This window comes from Mesoplodon mirus, assembly GCF_964341445.2.
Source record: "Mesoplodon mirus genome assembly, chromosome: 2".
NCBI classification, from domain to species: Eukaryota; Metazoa; Chordata; class Mammalia; order Artiodactyla; family Ziphiidae; genus Mesoplodon; species Mesoplodon mirus.
In genome coordinates this window covers 226057719-226078805 of record NC_138977.1, presented here as the reverse complement: position 1 = coordinate 226078805, position 21087 = coordinate 226057719, and the positions used below count along the sequence as shown (strand labels likewise).

General features: G+C 45.3%; 2 protein-coding genes across 3 annotated transcripts in view; one reads left to right on the top strand and one right to left on the bottom strand.

Moving 5' to 3' along the window:
• DOCK1 (dedicator of cytokinesis 1) overlaps window positions 1-21087 on the bottom strand; it is a 540262-nt gene that overhangs the window by 267433 nt on the left and 251742 nt on the right. The window lies entirely within an intron of this gene.
• INSYN2A (inhibitory synaptic factor 2A) overlaps window positions 18820-21087 on the top strand; it is a 37594-nt gene continuing 35326 nt past the window's right edge. The window contains exon 1 of the mRNA XM_082637869.1: window positions 18820-20307. Coding sequence (XP_082493995.1) covers window positions 19133-20307 — 1175 coding nt within the window. The 5' untranslated portion in view covers window positions 18820-19132. The remainder of the gene's footprint in view (window positions 20308-21087) is intronic.

Here is a 21087-nt window from a genome sequence, read left to right as displayed (position 1 = left end):
TCTAGAAAAACTAGAAGGGGACGGCTCTGCTGGCTCCCCTGAGACATCACTCATTCATCCCTTCATTCGGTAAATATTTATGGGTACATGTTATGTGTCACATGTAGCTCCAAGCTTCAGGGATACAGCAGGAAATACAGGAAAATGAGGGGAACAAAACAAAACACGGAGACTGGTGGTTCTTCATCTTGCATCCATTATCAAAATGATCTCAGCCACCCTGTCACCAGTTTCCCCAGAAACTCTGACTACCTGGACTGGGCTGGGGACCAATATATGTATTCTAGAGAGTCAGGCCCAAGGATGCAGGCCTTGAGGAAGATACGTGTCTTCCTACTTCCTCTGGGATGAGCACAACCTCCCTTCGGATTCTTTTCCCCTACGTGGCCAGAAAGGCTGTCTTTAAAAACAACAACAAAACTTGAAAAAGGTACCACTTCTTCAATGCTGTGCTCTCCTCCAAAGTTTCAAGAAAGCCAAGTATAGAGGGGTCGTTTGAGGTTTTAGAAAGACTTATGTTTTCCTTTAAAACAGTATTTTTAGGATTCTGATGGGCGCGGAGAATCATTTCAAGATCAGCAGACTGCTTACGCACGACGACGCTAACTTCTTGAACCTCCACAGTCTTTTTTTTTTTTTTTTTTTTTTTTTTTTTTTTTTTTTGCGGTACGCGGGCCTCTTACTGCTGTGGCCTCTCCCGTTGCGGAGCACAGGCTCCGGACGCGCAGGCCCAGGGGCCATGGCTCACGGGCCCAGCCGCTCCGCAGCATGTGGGATCTTCCCGGACCGGGGCACGAACCCGTGTCCCCTGCATCGGCAGGAGGACTCAACCGCTGCACCACCAGGGAAGCCCGAACCTCCACAGTCATACCACTGTTCTCTCTCCCTTTACCACAATCCCTGTGAAGGAAGAGAGCATCAGTTCCAGCAAGGTGCCAGAGAGATTAAAAGACAGAAGCAGAACACAGAAACGTCAACCTAAAATGTGATTATTCATTCAGTTTAACACTTGTGTTCATTGTGTGTTGGGTGCTTCATAAAATGTGAAACTGTACGTTGGTCCCGCCTCAGGTACCTGTCCTTGGCTTGATTTTTGTTTTGCCCTGGGAGGAACTGTCCAGCTCCGTTCTGGACGGAAGGAGAAGGGTTGCTGCAGCTGCCTGATACAGAGCAGTGGAAAGCTGACGGTAGTGGCTCTGGTCCATCAGAACGATCTGTGCCTCCATCCCCAGTTAATAGCACTCAGGATGTAATGCCTTCTGCCTGGACTGGCTTCCCTGAGCACCTCCCTTTCCTCTCCTGTGTCTGTGCGGTTCCAGCATTCACTGTTCCCCTCACATTCTCCCTCTCATTTTATTTCCCCATTTCCCTTTTCCATCCTCCCCATGTTCATCACAAATAGTAGCGTAGAATTATATTTCTAACTACTGATTTTACTTACTGAGTGCCATTTTATACTTTATGTTCTCATTTCAAAGTAAGGAAAAATGAAAAGCTATTTATTTCATTCAACACCTTTGGGCCAAAACACACATGCTCTGAAATAACTCAATGCAAAGGTGTGATTCCCAACCCTCTATTGATTCCCCGCCCCCCACCCCACCCCCCGCCCTGAAAGGTCAGGGGTTCCTCCTCTATAGCAAAATCTAGAGTCCAATTAGAAGGCTGAGATTACACCGATTCCACGCTCTCTAACATGTTTATGTTATCCCAAGCTATTGAGATTTTTGAATTAAATTCTTAATTTATTCTGCCATGACCACATCCCACTCCCAAGGAGAAAGCCGGGCAGTGTAAGAACAAGCCTGCTGGTCACATTTACTATACCAAATATGTTGTAAGGGCCCCAATGCACTTTATGATTAAATATAAAACATACACCACTTCTGAACCATCTACTCATTTTTGTGAGTGTGTGTGTCATCTCGTTTCCCTCCACCTGCACAGAAAAAAATTAAAATACTGTGTAACAACCGAACTCAAGATAGTTACGCCAAGGTTCAGAAGATAAAAATCTGTGGACACGGTTTTACTCAAACTAATGAAACTCTGTCCCATTCCCTTTCCACTCATCCGATCCCTACCCAGGTTGCAGAACACAGCCGTGTTCACCAGATCTGAGGATCCAGGTTATGCAGAAAGACTCCATGAAAGCTGGTAATACTGAGCACCCACTCTCCACCTTCTTAAAATGTCATGGGTAAGGCCCCTGCTGTGAGGATCCTGGGATGTATATCATTATATTCTTAAACTAATTAGCAAGAATCAAAGGCTGATTGAGTTCGAGAGAGAGGAGATGCTTAGCGCAACCTAGCCTACAAACACTTACATACATGTAAGAAGAGAGAACTGGCACATCAAAGAAAAGTGACTCAGGCTTTAGGCCAACTTTTCCATGTCTCCCAGGGGAGGCCTGCCTTGACTCCCAGGGAGCCCTCCCTCAGTACTTTCTTTTTTTTTTTTTTTTTTAAATATTATTTTTTTTTTATTAGTTTCTGCTTTATAACAAAGTGAATCAGTCATACATATACATCTGTTCCCACATCCCTTCCCTCATGCATCTCCCTCCCTCCCACCCTCCCCATCCCACCCCTCCAGGCGGTCACAAAGCACCGAGCTGATCTCCCTGTGCTCTGCGGCTGCTTCCCACTATCTATCTACCTTACGTTTGGTAGTGTATATATGTCCATGCCTCTCTTTCGCTTTGTCACAGCTTACCCTTCCCCCTCCCCATATCCACAAGTCCATTCTCAAGTAGGTCTGTGTCTTTATTCCCGTTTTACCCCTAGGTTCTTCATGACATTTTTTTTTTTTGAATTCCGTATATATGTGTTAGCATACGGTATTTGTCTTTCTCTTTCTGACTTACTTCACTCTGTATGACAGACTCTAGGTCTATCCACCTCATTACAAATAGCTCAGTTTCGTTTCTTTTTATGGCAGAGTAATATTCCATTGTATATATGTGCTACATCATCTTTATCCATTCATCCGATGATGGACACTTAGGTTGTTTCCAGCTCCGGGCTATTGTGAATAGGGCTGCAATGAACATTTTGGTACATGTCTCTTTTGGAATTATGGTTTTCTCAGGGTATATGCCTAGTAGTGGGATTGCTGGGTCATATGGTAGTTCTATTTGTAGTTTTTTAAGGAACCTCCATACCGTTCTCCATAGTGGCTGTACCAATTCACATTCCCACCAGCAGTGCAAGAGTGTTCCCTTTTCTCCACACCCTCTCCAGCATTTATTGTTTCTAGATTTCTTGATGATGGCCATTCTGACTGGTGTGAGATGATATCTCATTGTAGTTTTGATTTGCATTTCTCTAATGATTAATGATGTTGAGCATTCTTTCATGTGTTTGTTGGCAGTCTGTATATCTTCTTTGGAGAAATGCCTATTTAAGTCTTCTGCCCATTTTTGGATTGGGTTGTTTGTTTTTTTGCTATTGAGCTGCATGAGCTGTTTATAAATTTTGGAGATTAATCCTTTGTCAGTTGCTTCATTTGCAAATATTTTCTCCCATTCTGAGGGTTGTCTTTTGGTCTTGTTTATGGTTTCCTTTGCTGTGCAAAAGCTTTGAAGTTTCATTAGGTCCCATTTGTTTATCTTTGTTTTTATTTCCATTTCTCTAGGAGGTGGGTCCAAAAGGATCTTGCTGTGATTTATGTCATAGAGTGTTCTACCTATGTTTTCCTCTAAGAGTTTGATAGTTTCTGGCCTTACATTTAAGTCTTTAATCCATTTTGAGCTTATTTTTGTGTATGGTGTTAGGGAATGATCTAATCTCAAACTTTTACATGTCCCTGTCCAGTTTTCCCAGCACCACTTATTGAAGAGGCTGTCCTTTCTCCACTGTACATTCCTGCCTCCTTTATCAAAGATAAGTTGGCCATATGTGCGTGGATTTATCTCTGGGCTTTCTATCCTGATCCATTGATCTACCTTTCTGTTTTTATGCCAGTACCACACTGTCTTGATTACTGTAGCTTTGTAGTATAGTCTGAAGTCAGGGAGCCTGGTTCCTCCAGCTCCGTTTTTCGTTCTCAAGATTGCTTTGGCTATTCGGGGTCTTTTGTTTTTCCAAACAAATTTTGAAATTTTTTGTTCTAGTTCTGTGAAAAATGCCAGTGGTAGTTTGATAGGGATTGCATTGAATCTGTAGATTGCTTTGGGTAGTAGAGTCATTTTCACAATATTGATTCTTCCAATCCAGGAGCATGGTATATCTCTCCATCTATTTGTATCATCTTTAATTTCTTTCATCAGTGTCTTATAATTTTCTGCATACAGGTCTTTTGTCTCCTTAGGTAGGTTTATTCCTAGATATTTTATTCTTTTGGTTGCAATGGTAAATGGGAGTGTTTTCTTGATTTCATTTTCAGATTTTTCATCATTAGTGTACAGGAATGCCAGAGATTTCTGTACATTAATTTTGTATCCTGCTACTTTACCAAATTCATTGATTAGCTCTAGTAGTTTTTCGGTAGCATCTTTAGGATTTTCTATGTATAGTATCATGTCATCTGCAAACAGTGACAGCTTTACTTCTTCTTTTCCAATTTGGATTCCTTTTATTTCCTTTTCTTCTCTGATTGCTGTGGCTAAAACTTCCAAAACTATGTTGAATAAGAGTGGTGAGAGTGGGCAGCCTTGTCTTGTTCCTGATCTTAGTGGAAATGGTTTCAGTTTTTCACCACTGAGGACAATGTTGGCTGTGGGTTTGTCATATATGGCCTTTATTATGCTGAGGAAAGTTCCCTCTATGCCTACTTTCTGCAGGGTTTTTATCATAAATGGGTGTTGAATTTTGTCGAAAGCTTTCTCTGCATCTATTGAGATGATCATATGGTTTTTCTCCTTCAACTTGTTAATATGGTGTATCACATTGATTGATTTGCGTATATTGAAGAATCCTTGCATTCCTGGAATAAACCCCACTTGATCATGGTGTATGATCCTTTTAATGTGCTGTTGGATTCTGTTTGCTAGTATTTTGTTGAGGATTTTTGCATCCATGTTCATCAGTGATATTGGCCTGTAGTTTTCTTTCTTTGTGACATCCTTGCCTGGTTTTGGTATCAAGGTGATGGTGGCCTCGTAGAATGAGTTTGGGAGTGTTCCTTCCTCTGATATTGTTTGGAAGAGTTTGAGAAGGATGGGTGTTAGCTCTTCTCTAAATGTTTGATAGAATTCGCCTGTGAAGCCATCTGGTCCTGGGCTTTTGTTTGATGGAAGGTTTTTAATCACAGTTTCAATTTCAGTGCTTGTGATAGGTCTATTCATATTTTCTATTTCTTCCTGAGTCAGTCTTGGCAGGTTGTGCATTTCTAAGAATTTGTCCATCTCTTCCAGGTTGTCCATTTTATGGGCATAGAGTTGCTTATAGTAATCTCTCATGATCTTTTGTATTTCTGCAGTGTCAGTTGTTACTTCTCCTTTTTCACTTCTAATTCTATTGATTTGAGTCTTCTCCCTTCTTTTCTTGATGAGTCTGGCTAATGGTTTATCAATTTTGTTTATCTTCTCAAAGAACCAGCTTTTAGTTTTATTGATCTTTGCTATCGTTTCCTTCATTTCTTTTTCATTCATTTCTGATCTGATTTTTATGATTTCTTTCCTTCTGCTAACTTTGGGATGTTTTTGTTCTTCTTTCTCTAATTGCTTTAGGTGCAAGGTTAGGTTGTTTATTCGAGATGTTTCCTGTTTCTTAAGGTGGGATTGTATTGCTATAAACTTCCCTCTTAGAACTGCTTTTGCTGCATCCCATAGGTTTTGGGTCGTCGTGTCTCCATTGTCATTTGTTTCTAGGTATTTTTTAATTTCCTCTTTGATTTCTTCAGTGATCACTTCGTTATTAAGTAGTGTATTGTTTAGCCTCCATGTGTTTGTATTTTTTACAGCTCTTTTCCTGTAATTGATATCTAGTCTCATAGCATTGTGGTCAGAAAAGATACTTGATACAATTTCAATTTTCTTAAATTTACCAAGGCTTGATTTGTGACCCAAGATATGATCTATCCTGGAGAATGTTCCATGAGCACTTGAGAAAAATGTGTATTCTGTTGTTTTTGGATGGAATGTCCTATAAATATCAATTAAGTCCATCTTGTTTAATGTATCATTTAAAGCTTGTGTTTCCTTATTTATTTTCATTTTGGAAGATCTGTCCATTGGTGAAAGTGGGGTGTTAAAGTCCCCTACTATGATTGTGTTACTGTCGATTTCTCCTTTTATGGCTGTTAGTATTTGCCTTATGTATTGAGGTGCTCCTATGTTTGGTGCATAAATATTTACAATTGTTATATCTTCTTCTTGGATCGATCCCTTGATCATTATGTAGTGTCCTTCTTTGTCTCTTCTAGTAGTCTTTATTTTAAAGTCTATTTTGTCTGATATGAGAATTGCTACTCCAGCTTTCTTTTGGTTTCCATTTGCATGGAATATCTTTTTCCATCCCCTTACTTTCAGTCTGTATGTGTCTCTAGGTCTGAAGTGGGTCTCTTGTAGACAGCATATATATGGGTCTTGTTTTTGTATCCATTCAGCCAATCTGTGTCTTTTGGTGGGAGCATTTAGTCCATTTACATTTAAGGTAATTATCGATATGTATGTTCCTATTCCCATTTTCTTAATTGTTTTGGGTTCGTTATTGTAGGTCTTTTACTTCTGTTGTGTTTCTTGCCTAGAGAAGTTCCTTTAGCATTTGTTGTAAAGCTGGTTTGGTGGTGCTGAACTCTCTCAGCTTTTGCTTGTCTGTAAAGGTTTTAATTTCTCCATCAAATCTGAATGAGATCCTTGCTGGGTAGAGTAATCTTGGTTGCAGGTTTCTCTCCTTCATCACTTTAATTATGTCCTGCCACTCCCTTCTGGCTTGTAGAGTTTCTGCTGAGAGATCAGCTGTTATCCTGATGGGGATTCCCTTGTGTGTTATTTGTTGTTTTTGCCTTGCTGCTTTTAATATGATTTCTTTGTGTTTAATTTTTTTTTTTTTTTTTTTTTCGGTACGCGGGCCTCTCACTGTTGTGGCCTCTCCCGTTGCGGAGCACAGGCTCCGGATGCGCAGGCCCAGCGGCCATGGCTCACGGGCCCAGCCGCTCCGCGGCATATGGGATACTCCTAGACCGGGGCACGAACCCGTATCCCCTGCATCGGCAGGCGGACTCTCAACCACTGCGCCACCAGGGAGGCCCTGTGTTTAATTTTTGACAGTTTGATTAATATGTGTCTTGGTGTATTTCTCCTTGGATTTATTCTGTATGGGACTCTCTGTGCCTCCTGGACTTGATTAACTATTTCCTTTCCCATATTAGGGAAGTTTTCAACTATAATCTCTTCAAATATTTTCTCAGTCCCTTTCTTCTTCTCTTCTTCTTCTGGAACCCCTATAATTCGAATGTTGGTGCGTTTAATGTTGTCCCAGAGGTCTCTGAGACTGTCCTCTGTTCTTTTCATTCTTTTTTCTTTATTTTGCTCTGCAGCAGTTATTTCCACTATTTTATCTTCCACCTCACTTATCCGTTCTTCTGCCTCAGTTATTCTGCTATTGATCCCATCTAGAGTATTTTTTATTTCATTTATTGTGTTTTTAATCGATGCTTGATTCATCTTTAGTTCTTCTAGATCCTTGTTAACTGTTTCTTGCATTTTGTCTATTCTATTTCCAAGATTTTGGATCTGGGAAATAGAATCTTGGATCATCTTTACCATCATTATTCTGAATTCTTTTTCAGGTAGACTGCCTATTACCTCTTCATTTGTTAGGTCTGGTGGGTTTTTATCTTGCTCCTTCTCCTGCTGTGTGTTTTTCTGTCTTCTCATTTTGCTTATGTTACTGTGTTTGGGGTCTCCTTTTTGCAGGCTGCAGGTTCGTAGTTCCCGTTGTTTTTGGTGTCTGTCCCCAGTGGCTAAGGTTGGTTTAGTGGGTTGTGTAGGCTTCCTGGTGGAGGGGACTAGTGCCTGTGTTCTGGTGGGTGAGGCTGGATCTTGTCTTTCTGGTGGGTAGGTCCACGTCTGGTGGTGTGTTTTGGGGTGTCTGCGGACTTTTTATGATTTTAGGCCGCCTCTCTGCTAATGGGTGGCGTTGTGTTCCTGTCTTGCTAGTTGTTTGGCATAGGGTGTCCCGCACTGTAGCTTGCTGGTCGTTGAGTGAAGCTGGGTGCTGGTGTTGAGATGGAGATCTCTGGAAGATTTTCGCCGTTTGATATTATGTGGAGCTGGGAGGTCTCTTGTGGACCAGTGTCCTGAAGTTGGCTCTCCCACCTCAGAGGCACAGCACTGACTCCTGGCTCCTCAATTTGGGATGATGTGTTGTCTATTCATGTATTCCACAGATGCAGGGTACATCAAGTTGATTGTGGAGCTTTAATCCGCTGCTTCTGAGGCTGCTGGGAGAGGTTTCCCTTTCTCTTCTTTGTTCTCACAGCTCCTGGGTCTCAGCTTTGGATTTGGCCCCGCCTCTGCGTGTAGGTCGCTGGAGGGCGTCTGTTCTTCGCTCAGACAGGACAGGGTTAAAGGAGCAGCCTCTTCGGGGACTCTGGCTCACTCAGGCCGGGCGGGAGGGAGGGGCACGGAGTGCGGGGCGAGCCTGCAGCGGCAGAGTTCGGCGTGACGTTGCACCAGCCCGAGGTGCGCCGTGCGTTCTCCCAGGGAAGCCACCCCTGGATCCCGGGACCCCGGCAGTGGCGGGCTGCACAGGCTCCCGGAAGGGCGGTGTGGACAGTGACCTGCGCTCGCACACAGGCTTCTTGGAGGCGGCAGCAGCAGCCCCAGCGTCCCACGCCCGTCACTGGGCTCCGTGCTTTCAGTCGTGACTCGCGCCCGTCTGTGGAGCCCCTTTAAGCAGCGCTCTTAATCCCCTCTCCTCGCGCACCAGGAAACCAAGAGGGAAGAAAAAGTCTCTTGCCTCTTCGGCAGCTCCAGAGTTTTCCTGGACTCCCTGCCGGCTAGCTGTGGCACATTAGCCCCCTTCAGGCTGAGTTCTCGCCGCCAGCCCCAGTCCTCTCCCTGCGCTCTGACCGAAGCCCGAGCCTCAGCTTCCAGCGCTGCCGGGGCGAGCAGACAAGCCTCTCGGGCTGGTGAGTGCCGCTCGGCACCGATCCTCTGTGCGGGAATCTCTCCGCTTTGCCCTACCCAGGTATGTGGGGAGTTTCTTGCCTTTTGGGAGGTCTGGGGTCTTCTGCCAGCATTCAGTAGGTGTTCTGTAGGAGTTGTTCCACGTGTAGCTGTATTTCTGGTGTATCCGTGGGGAGGAAGGTGATCTCCGCGTCTTACTCTTCCGCCATCTTACCCGGAAGTCCCAGTACTTTCTTCTTCCTGACGCCAGGATGGTCCTGAGCACAGTGGGCTGGTGCTATCCACAGAGGAATGTCTTTCCCATGCTGAGCTGCACATTGCCGAGGACTGTTCCTCGATTCCCTGGGTGCCCAGCACACGCCACCCTCCACATGCAGGTGCCATTCACTGAGTCAATGGAAGCAGCCATGAAGACTGGAGTAGCCAGAGAAGGCAAGGCTAGACCCGGACCATTAAAAAGGAGGGTGGGGCACAGCCCCAGAACATGAACCACTAGAAGCAAAGACACAAAGTAGGGAGTGACCAGGGTATATTCTAGAGACAGTACAGGAACTGACTTAACTTGAACAGAGTTTGTGAGTACCCAAGAGAAGTCCAGGGAGATTAGCAGGATGGCAAAGATGATAGAGGACCCTTAAAAAATTGCCTTTTGGAAGCACTACCAAACTGGGACTCAGGTAGGTACCCACAGAGAGGAGAGATGTTTGCACTTGAAGCCTGGGCTAAGAGGACATGCAGGATGGAGGGATAGAGAGCTGAGGGCAGGGGATGTAAAAACACCAAGGTCAAGGTGGGAACAAAACGGAAGAAATCAATAGGTGAAGCAAGAGGAAGGAAAAACAAAAATCAGTGGGACCTGGCAATGGCTGGGTTGGGGGCATTAAACTAGGGAGTCAGTCAGGCAAAGCACTGTCAGCAGCTGTTAAGGCACCCTCAGAATAAAAGGACTCAGAGACTCACACTAGCCTACGATGGATGGGCTGGGATCTCTTGACTCCCCGGTAAGACAAGTTCAGTCCTGCATTTAACACCGGGCACCTTTGCTCCATGCGCGGCTGAGGTGAGCACAGTAGCTTTGTTACTGGGTTGCGTACAGACCACCAAGGTCTCAGGCCATTGCCCTGTGCCAGTCCTCCTCCCAGGAGGGCAAAGAGTCCTCCAGGCTGCCAGGGATTTTACTGAGCTTTTCATGTGGGGGAGGGGTGTAGCTTCATATTTTTTAAAAGTAGCTACATATTGTTAGGCACGGAGAAGACAAGTTCACAACAGCTGTTAGTCAAGGAAAGAATTAACCAACCAACGGGCCTGGCAGAGTAGAAAATCCCCCCAGGATCAATGAGAAGTCGAGTTTATGTTAAGGAATAAAATGTGACAGCTATTTGGATGCTAAGGTATGTGACACACAGACACCGTTTGTTTTCTCTTTTTCATCTCCCACCCCTAACAATGACGTTTTGGGTCCCGAACACTGAAAGTTCACCCTCAGTGCACCTGCAGTTGGGAACTATCACTTGCTACTAGTAACGTTCCCTCAGTTTCCCTGTCCTCAGTGTACACCCTCTCCCTGCCGAGCCTAAGTTTGGTCTACACCGACGACATCGCTCTTGAGGGTAATGAACTACTTCTGAGGTTCCCCCTCACTGTTCATCAGCTGCCGTTGAAGGAAAGGAAAGGAGTCTTAATTCATGTCCTCTTGGTCCTCTCAGATTAAATAATCCCTGCATCATTTTTAGCCCAAGAATCAAAGGAAAGACTCAAGTGTTCAGACCAAGCAACCTTTCCACCCTGGACCCCAGCTGATAAAACATGAGCCGTACGTGGGAAGACCACACACCCTGACTCTGACTGTGGCTTTTTGTGAGGATTCTGACCTGGGTGGTTGTCTCTCTACATTTTGCCATCCACTTAGAAACAGAAGCCGATGACAAGAAATGCTCATTTCTCCCTTTCTTTCTTGGCTTGCTACCGCTGCAGTACACCCAAGACCTTGCAAAGTCTACCGTTTGGCCAGACCATGGAAACACGGGAGACACACTACAAATGAAAAACACACGGGGGATCCGTTTTGATGGTAATAGATGGACACTCCCATGGCCTTGCCAGAGAGATGGATTACATCTTCAACTCTAATTGATTTCAATTGTAGTGAATGGTAACCTGCAAGCAGAAACCCTGCCAGGGTGTTCCAATATGGTATCCTGAGATTCAGCTGGTAGAAGCAGCAGGGAAAACAGTTATTTCTTGGGGAAATGACTGTTCTAATTTTAGCTTCAGATATATCATGAGTCAAAACATGCCATTTAGTAAAAAAAAAAAACTATGGATTCACCATAGTTCATCAATAAGGCAAAACAAGCCCAAAGCCCATCCCAGTATGCACACATTCTCAAAGGACTGAGATTCCCATAAATAGTCTAAGAAAGGGAAGCCACCTCATTTGCATCCTACTAATTCCAGCCTCTTGGGGTTGGGCCCCAAACTACCAGCTGATTGTTGCTTAATTACTTGGAACCATCAGGGAATAGAATAGGTGAGCTATTTGCTACCGTAATCTAAACGCACTCATAAGCTATGCTCCAAACGAAAGCCCTTATAGTTAACATCTTCTGTAATCGTCATACCGATGGGGGAGAGAGCAGGAGCTGGGAAATCAGTTCTTCTGACTGGTCTTACACGTGATTTTGGTGAGCTATTGGAACCAGGTTTACTGAATTCTTTTTGGGCATTGTTAGTTAGCAAAGCTAACTGCATCACATAAAATTTCTTACAGTGATGTAACATCTCATTTGGAGGAGGTATTTTTTCCAGTTGGTTTTTGCCACCATAATAAACTTCTGCTAATTCATTTCTAGTAATTTAGATTCTGTTTGGACAGAGGATGAACAAAGGTTAATGTCAGTATAAGCTGAACGTCGAAGAACTAAGTAAACAGTGAAATACGAACGAAGAGGAAAGTCTGGTCCAATGGGCATCTTCTGGTTCTTCTAAAACCTCAACACTAAACCCAAGCGTCCATGTAGAAAATGGATGGTTCACTCCCTCTGTTCCCACTCATTAGAAACAGGCCAGTGAGAATCTATTTATGTTACGTGGCTGAAGTAACCGAGTAAAGGTTTTCAGTAGGTTAAAATGGGTTTTCTGAAATCAAAGAGATACATGAGCCGGGGCCCCACCTGCCATGCTGTTTCTTCTCCCCAAGACCTGCAGGGAAGCTCCCTGAGTGCCCTTTGCCCTGCTTCCGACTGGATGGTCCTCACTTCTTAATGATGGAGGCCTCACCGCAACAGTCCACAAATCCAGGGAGTGGGGTGTGACTTGGGCCACCGCATTGGAGGCTGAGACAGGAGCAGCCTCCCCACAGGGCTCAATCTCAGGGGGGTATCGGCATTCACTTTTTTACCCCATTTCAGCCCTCTTAATCAATGACCTCTGAAGAAGTCAAGAAACGTCTGGGAAAATATCATTTCAGTGTATTAAAGGAAATTAAACTGGATAATGAATCGAACTAAGACACAGTCCAAAATCTATAGCAGTTAGCTTTGCCCTGAGGAGAGGAGGGCTCCCATTTTGGAAGAATCAATCAGTGCCTGTAAAACAGGTCTGAATGTTAACTATTTCAGAAGGCAGATGCATTCACTAACGGGTGAGGTTCTGTCTCACTTCCCCTTCCCTCCAGGAGGCAGCGTGTTAGGCGTGGGATATTCTTTTTCACCACTCCCCCACTCTATGAGTAGCCTAATGTCCAGGCATTCCCCCCGCATATAGAATAAAATGCTGACCCAATTAATCTTGAATCCCAGCCAGCATCTTCGACACCAAGGTGTCTCAACAGTGGGAAAGCAACAAGAACAACCAATAATGTCACGCAGTCCCTTTCCAAACTCATTGGGTTGCTTGCCTTGCTTTTTTGCTGTATCCACTGACGGATGGGACCCTGGGAGGTGTCTTAGCAAGGCCGTCCCATTCCCCAGTCCCCACTGTCAGTCGACTGCATTATGCCATTTATATCACAGCTCAGGGCCAGACTGGAAACCTCTCAGGTCCCTGCAGACACTAAGAACAGAACTAACCCAGTGGAGATTCTCTCTCATGCTGAAACCCCACAAAGTTTCCTTCAGATGGTAACTGCAGATTATAGGTCAAAACTGCTTGATTCATAATTAAAACAGATGGCAAATTCCAGCCGACAGTGAGTTTTCGCACATACGGATATATCTTCTACTAAACGCTGCCTGGATCTCCCAGCCAGTCCACACACACCTATATACAGAGGCATGTATGTAGATGTCTACACCCTGCAGATAACACATACACACACACGAACGTTGTTAGGATTTTGAAATTCATTTTCTTTCTTTATCCAAGGTTTCCTCAAAACAATACAAGATGACCTTTGGGAGACTGCTTGTACCCAAATCTAATCATTTCTAGGTTTTTCTTCTTTTGATCCAAGTGTTTCTACTTTCCAGAGGCCTGATCCTGTCATGCTGCCCTAAGGTGTGGACTAACTTTGCCCTGTGTTTTTTTCATTGGCAAACAACATAACGACACTGCAACTCCCCCTACCCAAACTGGAAGACAGAAGGGAAAATAAACCTCCCCAAAAGCACTATCTCAACACCACAATGATGACCAGTTTTGTTCATGTTCTTCCAGTACAATTTGGTAGATTGCTTTCTTTCTTAACATTATTTCGTAAGCGTTTTTTTCCGATACTAAATATTCTTTTTAATTAATTTATTTATTTGTTTATTTATTTTTGGCTGTGCTGGGTCTTTGTTGCTGTGCGCAGGCTTTCTCTAGTTGCGGCGAGTGGGGGCTACTCTTTCGTTGAGGTGCGCAGGCTTCTCATTGCGGTGGCTTCTCTTGTTGCGGAATATGGGCTCTAGGCACGCGGGCTTCAGTAGTTGTGGCACACGGGCTCCATGGTTGTGGCTCGTGGGCTCTAGAGCGCAGGCTCCGTAGTTGTGGCTCACAGGCTCTAGAGCACAGGCTCAGTAGTTGTGGAGCACGGGCTTAGTTGCTCCGCGACATGTGGGATCTTCCTGGACTAGGGCTCGAACCCTTGTCCCCTGCATTGGCAGGCGGATTCTTAACCACTGCGCCACCAGGGAAGTCCTAAATAATCTTTATAATTATCATTTCACTTGCCTCACTGAGTGAATATACACCATAATTTACTTAACCGTTTACCTATTGTTAGGCGTTTAGCTGCTTCCATTTTTCACTCCTTTAAGCTGGAATGAACATCTTTATATAAGCTATTAATTTAAAGCAGCATGCAGAGATGACTCTCCATCACTAATCTAAAAATACAGGGTTTATATATTTACAACTCACATTTGATTACGAAATTTAATTTGAGGGTAATTAAGACATTTATATTCCAAACAGCTCCTGGACATCAAGCTCTCCCTGAGCTAGCCAGGCACAACCATGACTTGCCATTTTCACCTCAAGACAGCACAGTCCAGTGAATTCTAAACACAATTTTCTTATGAAAAATGAACTTTCTGAACTGTTGCTGCTTTAGAGCCAAGAGATTAACTCCAAGAGTCCATGATTCTCTGTGGTGACATAGCCAAGGCAAGCCACTGTTGAAAATGCCAGTCTGGTGTCATGCTCAATCCAAAATTCAAGGCAACCCTTGTTGAGTCTGTGCTCTAGGACCAGGTACGTTCCTGGGACCTACCTGGAGGTTCTCTGCGTAACCTGCACCCAGATACGTTGTGGCAACAGGCCAAGGAAATTGCTTACGTGAGTTCCAGCTGTTTGATGCTTTATGAGGTTTATCATGGGTCACTTCCAGTTACAGATTTCCCCAGGCAGGAGTAGTTGCTTAATGCATGGGACTTAAAGGGATGCAATGGCTGTGTGATTCTGAGCAGGTTTCGAAAAAATCTTGTGCCTCAGTTTCTCCATCTGCAGCTTGAGGATAGCAGTAGTACCGCCCCTGTGAGGCTGTCATGAGAGTCAAGGAGAAGATGCAAGTGAAGTGCCTAGGAGAGTGCTGGCATTTGGTTAGGACACAGAAACAGGGAACGTATGGACTGAATGTTGAGGTTATACTGTAACGTGTCCATTAACGAATGCATGAAGGAACGATGAAAAACGACTGTGCCGGGCAGTTCCACTTGTCTCAGACTCTCATCTAGAGAATGTCCAATGTTCTTTTATGACACAATCATTTTTTATTTGTTTTTTAAATTTTATTGAAGTATAGTTGATTTACAATGTTGTGTTAATGTCTTCTGTCCAGCAAAGTGACTCAGTTATACATATGTATAATTCTTTTCCATTATGGTTTGTCACAGGATATTGAATATAGTTCCCTGTGCTATGCAGTATGACCTTGTTGTTTATCCAACCTATGTATAATAGTTTGCCTCCGCTACTCCCAAACTTCCAGACAAAATCATTTTCTTAATGGTAATCACTTCAATCCCCCCAATAAACAGTAAATGAGCACCCTGGAAAGATGTGCCCAACTTAATATAAAAGTGATTCTTAATGTCCAGGAAAATTCCATGGTGAAGCTTTAGAAAATATCATCCAGTCATCAGTAGAGCTCATAAACTCATCTGAAGGCAAAATAAGTCATCTACAGAACTCCTTGGTGTCTTTACTATCAGTGAAGTTAAGACCACTTCATTACTATACTCAAAAAAAATTCGGCAACAGCAAACTAAACTGATTAAAAAACCTTATTTAGCACCATCATTTCTACTAATAAGCAAATGATTTTTATATACTTTGCAACTCCCTGTGAAACAGAGAGGTGCCTAGGAATTTTTTATTATTATTTTGCCACTGGCAATTAATTCTTCTGATTTGTTCTATTAGTTTGACGATTGGGTCCAAGACTCAGAATATCTTTCCAAACCAGCAGACTGATGTAAAAAAATTACTTCAGTTCAGTTCTTGGCAAATCATGATGATGAATAGCATGGTAGGACAAACTTATTCAGACACACATTTTTCTGTAGTGGCAGGGAAAAGGCTGAAAAATTACTATAAATTGCTTTTTGTAAAAATGCTCTCTCTTTCAAATTTTCCCTAGTATGAAGGTCTTCTGCAGAATGGTGGCACAATACATTCTGACATACCTGGACAACAAAGGCATTAAAGAATGAATATGAGATAAGAGGGTTAAGATTTCATTTCCTTATTATCCCACCCCCCCACACTCTCCCCAACACAAGGTCCCTTGTGTGCATCTTTTTAACCTCATGGAATAAGTAAGTGTCTCTTAACCACATATATTATCTACCCTTCGCAGGCATGCTCTGTCCCCAGCACCCATAATCTAGTTCAGTCTGTACCTCTCCCTTTTCTTCTCTCCAAAACTGCCTAGTTTTTCGAGTTTCAAATGACAAAGGTCTCCAAATATCCTCGGTACCCAGCAGAGCACCTTTAAGACCAAAGAAGCCTTGTTCTCTGTCTTCTCCAAACTACCCCCGGATTGTGATTGTTTCAGGTTAATTCTTTGGTCGGAGGACACACAGGCTGCAACGGAGTGAGGACTTGCCTCGATACTGGCTCAGCACGGAGCTGGATCTTTTCCAGATTGGAGCGTCAGAGCTGGCACTTTGCAGACACCCTGCCCCCGGGAGGTGGGACACTGCCATCCCTTCTTGGTCTTTTGCGTGGCTTTCCACCCCAGTCTTACCTTCAGGACACACTCTAGCCACCCAAGGTTACAGGTCTAATGCAGTGTTTCTCAACTGGGGATGGTTATGCCCCCCCCCACCAGGGCCATTTGTCTGGAGCCACTTCTAGCTGTCACTTCGGGGTGGAGGTGCTACTGATATCTAGTGGAGAGAAGCCAAGATGCTAATAAACATTCTATACTGTGTAGGAGAGCCCGCCCAACAAAGAATTACCCAGCCTGTAATGCCAGGAGTGCCAAGGCTGGGACACCCCGGTGTGACCGATAGCAAACTCTGCAAGGATTATTTTTGATGTCCTCTAACATGATTCCCAGCTCACTGTTCAAGGCAGAATTGATGAAGTACCTGCATTTTCTCTAAGCCTTTCATTCAGTAACACTAGTGAAGTGCTGGACCACGCCAGTGCCATGCTGGCATGAGACATCAACTTAACGGAGTCCCCAGACTCCAAGGGGGGGGGCAGTTCCATTAACTCACTCTCAGACAGGGGCTCCGGCTTCTCCTCTCTTCCCCTTCTCTGAACCACCACCCCGTTAGCCTGCAATCCTAAGTCAGTAAGGACTAGGGACGTGGGGAAGTGTCCTGCCTCTCTGTTCACTGGACACCTGAGGGACCAGAGACAGCATGGACTCGGGGGTCAGGTAGATCAGGATCCTGCCAGCATGTCTTACTTGCTGTGTGATGATGACTAAGTATCATAACCTCTCTGAACCCCAGTTTCCTCCTTGAAAAGGGACGTGTGGCACTGAAGGTACTAGGCGTGGCCCTCCTCTATCAGCAGAGCTCCTGGGGGCCCACACACTCAATGGGTCTCAGAGCAGCAGCCACGTGATCGCAGTGCCTCTAGCGTTTCACGGAAGTGCTCTGGGAGGGACAGGGTGGCCTGACCCTGTTCTTGTTCCCCTCTCACCGGCTTCTGTCAATGACCTTGTCTCTCCGGGCACATTGCTTGGACGCCAGTGCCCTGTACAGCCTAGCTTCCTCCCATCTGACTGTTTTCTTCTCGAACACAGGGGGAAAAAAATGAATGCTAACTCACAAACAGCATACTTAACTATATTTTCTCGCTTTCAGTTCAACCCTCAAGAAAGTTCTTCCATGTGCAATACACAGCTGTGAATCTGCCTAATAAAGTGAAGGCATTTTACCCACTGGTATTCCCCCAGAGCAGTCATTGGCCACCTGCATCTTTTTAGTTGCATTTAACAATTCAGCCCAAGATGAATTTGCATGATTAACATAAAGCCTTGTGATTTTATTTTCTTTCAGGATTTAAATCCTGAAACAACCACCATTGTGTTCATTTTCAGAGGTTGTGATCAAAACACAAAACTTGATTTTAGAATGAATAATTTCTTTAAAAAAAAGAAACAACGGTATTTTCAAATACCGTTCTCCACAGAATCAAAGAAAAGAGTTGCTAACACAAACTTTGTAGATGTAGGGAAACCCATGTCCTTTCTATGGCTACTGTTAACCCATTAGAAGCAAGCCATACTGCAGAGGTTTTTTTCCTTTATGCTTTTCCCATAAGGCAGCACGGCCCACTATCCCATGGCATCCAGAATGGCTACCATAAATAGATTTAGCTCAGTTCCTCGTCGGAGGGCTCTCCACATTTATCTGATCAGGAGCTAGAATCCCCGAGAAGTCCTTAAGAAAAAACAGCAATTCTCTCGGATTCCAATAATAGATTAATCACGTCATCTTCAAAAAAGTAATAAAAACCCAAACCAAGTAAGTTGCATTTGGGAAACCATCTGCCTATGAAGTGGAGATGTGCGTGTGAAATGGCAATTTGCAAAGCAGAAGAGGCAACGCCGTCGGGTTTCTTCATGAATATAGTAAAACAGGTTTGTCTAATAGGGAAACATGCCATACTATCAAAAGAAAAACGAGTGTATCCCACATGGAGAAGGAAGCAAGCTTTAATATCTGAGAAGCATTTCAAGCTGTGCCTGCCAGCGATTCTCCGTCTGTCTGATTTTCCTTAACATAACAGCCGACCTCACCTGTTTAAAAATAATTAGGGGGCTTCCCTGGTGGCACAGTGGTTGAGAGTCTGCCTGCCGATGCAGGGGACACAGGTTCGTGCCCCGGTCTGGGAGGATCCCACGTGCCGCAGAGCGGCTGGGCCCGTGAGCCATGGCCGCTGAGCCCGCGTATCCGGGGCCTGTGCTCCGCAACGGGAGAGGCCACAACAGTGAGAGGCCCGCGTACCGCAAAAAAAAAAAAATAAATAAAATAAAAATAAAATAAAATAAAATAAAAATAATTAGGGAGCGGGCAGTAGTCACTCCGGCCCAAAGTTTGTGCTGCCTGTGTTTGCGTGTGTGTTTCTGTTCCACTGACACGTCTGTTGCTGTCTCCGACTGCAGGAACCATGGTCAGTAAGGAACCCAGCAAATGCGCACTCACGACCTCGGCGAGTGAAGTGGAGCCTGCCGCCTGCCTGGCCCTGGAGATGAAATATGCCCTGGATCCCAACCGGCAGATTAAGAAGCGTAATAAAGCCCTGCAGGTGCGGTTTAAGGATATCTGCGAGGCGCAGAACGAGCAGAGGGACACGCAGCTCTCCTCGGGACAGCTGGGCGACAAGCCGGCGTCCTACAGGGCCACCTACCGCAAATACATGACCGTGCCCGCTCGGAGGTCCATCCCCAACGTCACCAAGAGCACAGGTGTGCAGACCTCGCCAGACCTTAAGAAGTGTTACCAGACTTTCCCTCTGGACCGCAAGAAAGGGAATCTCAAAGGCATCCCGGCCGCCGATGCCTTTAAAAGTCAAAACAATGGGTTTGTAATTGATGCGAAAGAGAAGCGTGAGGAAGGGCCCGGGGCGGAGGCCCGGCAGTGGGGCGCGCACCGGGCTCAGAAGGCGGCGGCGTTGGTTTTCCACTCCGATGAGCACGTGAACGCGCTGGACCAGCCCGCCGGGGTCAACTGCGCAGAGCCATGCAAAACCCCCGACCCGCACCGCTGCCGAGATGCTCCTCTCCAGATCTCCACGCGTCCTCCCTCCCAGGAGCCCGATGACCAGCTGCACGGGAAAGCAGAGCGCGACCGGGCGACCCCAGACGCCGAGGAACCCGCCGCATCGGCCCACGGGACGATGTTTAAGACGGAGGTGGCCACCGTTTACGCACCTGCCCCCGGCGCTGGCGCCCCCGAGCTGGCCTTGTCGAACTCCGCCCCCTCGAGCGAGTGGTCCCTCTGCCCCGTGGCCGACCAGGAGCGGAGGAAGGCCTCACAGGCCAATGGGCTCCAGGCCCCGCCCGACGCTGCCCTGGCCTGCTCGCTCCCGATGCAGTGCCTGTCCCCCGAATGTAGTGAAGCGTCCCTGCAGACTCAGGCCCCCCCGGGGCAGGAGCACCAGCCTTGTCCGACAGCGCTCGCTGTGGGTGAAGAATGCCAACAAATCGTGCCTCATACGGAAGTGGTGGATCTGAAAGCACAGCTTCAGATGATGGAGAACTTAATCAGTTCAAGCCAAGAAACCATCAAAGTGCTCTTGGGGGTCATTCAGGAGCTGGAAAAAGGAGAGGCCCATCGGGAAGGGTATGTATGTTCACGCCTTTCTTATGACGCTCTCTGCAGGCGTATCACCCTCAGGGGCCATCAGGAGCCCCCACAGCCCAAATCCTTAATGAGACTAAAGGCTGCATTTCTGAGAACAGGCTGTAGTCTGAGGACACAGCAAGGTCAGAGCGGTCCCAGATTATTTTATGATGCTAGACCTCATTCAGCCTCACCTGCAAGGCTGACTTGCTGGTTAGCGTTCCTGTGCCTGGCCTGGAATTTAATACCTATTTTTTGAATGAACTGATGGAGCTTTCCTTTTTATCTCCCAGGGCCAAAGGTTTATGATACTGATGAAGTATAATAGGCATGCCAGTCCAGAATATCTAATCTAAATAAGAAGCTAGCTGCCTCTTAGGAAACCATATTATGGAAGAGAAATTCGGATGGCATTTTGAAGAGTAAATGCTGACTCACTTACGCTAAATAATTGGAATAACATTGATATTCAGGACTGTATATGAGGTTGTATATTTTATACAACAGACAATATTTCTTTTTTCTTACTTGGAACGCATAGAAGCAATGCCCATCCTTAGACAAACCCTATCTGTATATCATTAGGAGCAAGATGCCTTTCTCCACGAGCTGCCCTGTGTGCACAGACGGGCAGTAGAGAGAATGAAAGTAGGACTGTCTGCCATTGATAACAGATTGCTGGACTTTGTCCCCATCTTTTGTACTTGAAACCGGCCAGGCAGTGTGCCAGGCTGACACGAAACAGCCAGCTCTGCTGTGCTTCTGTGTTCCTGAAACCCC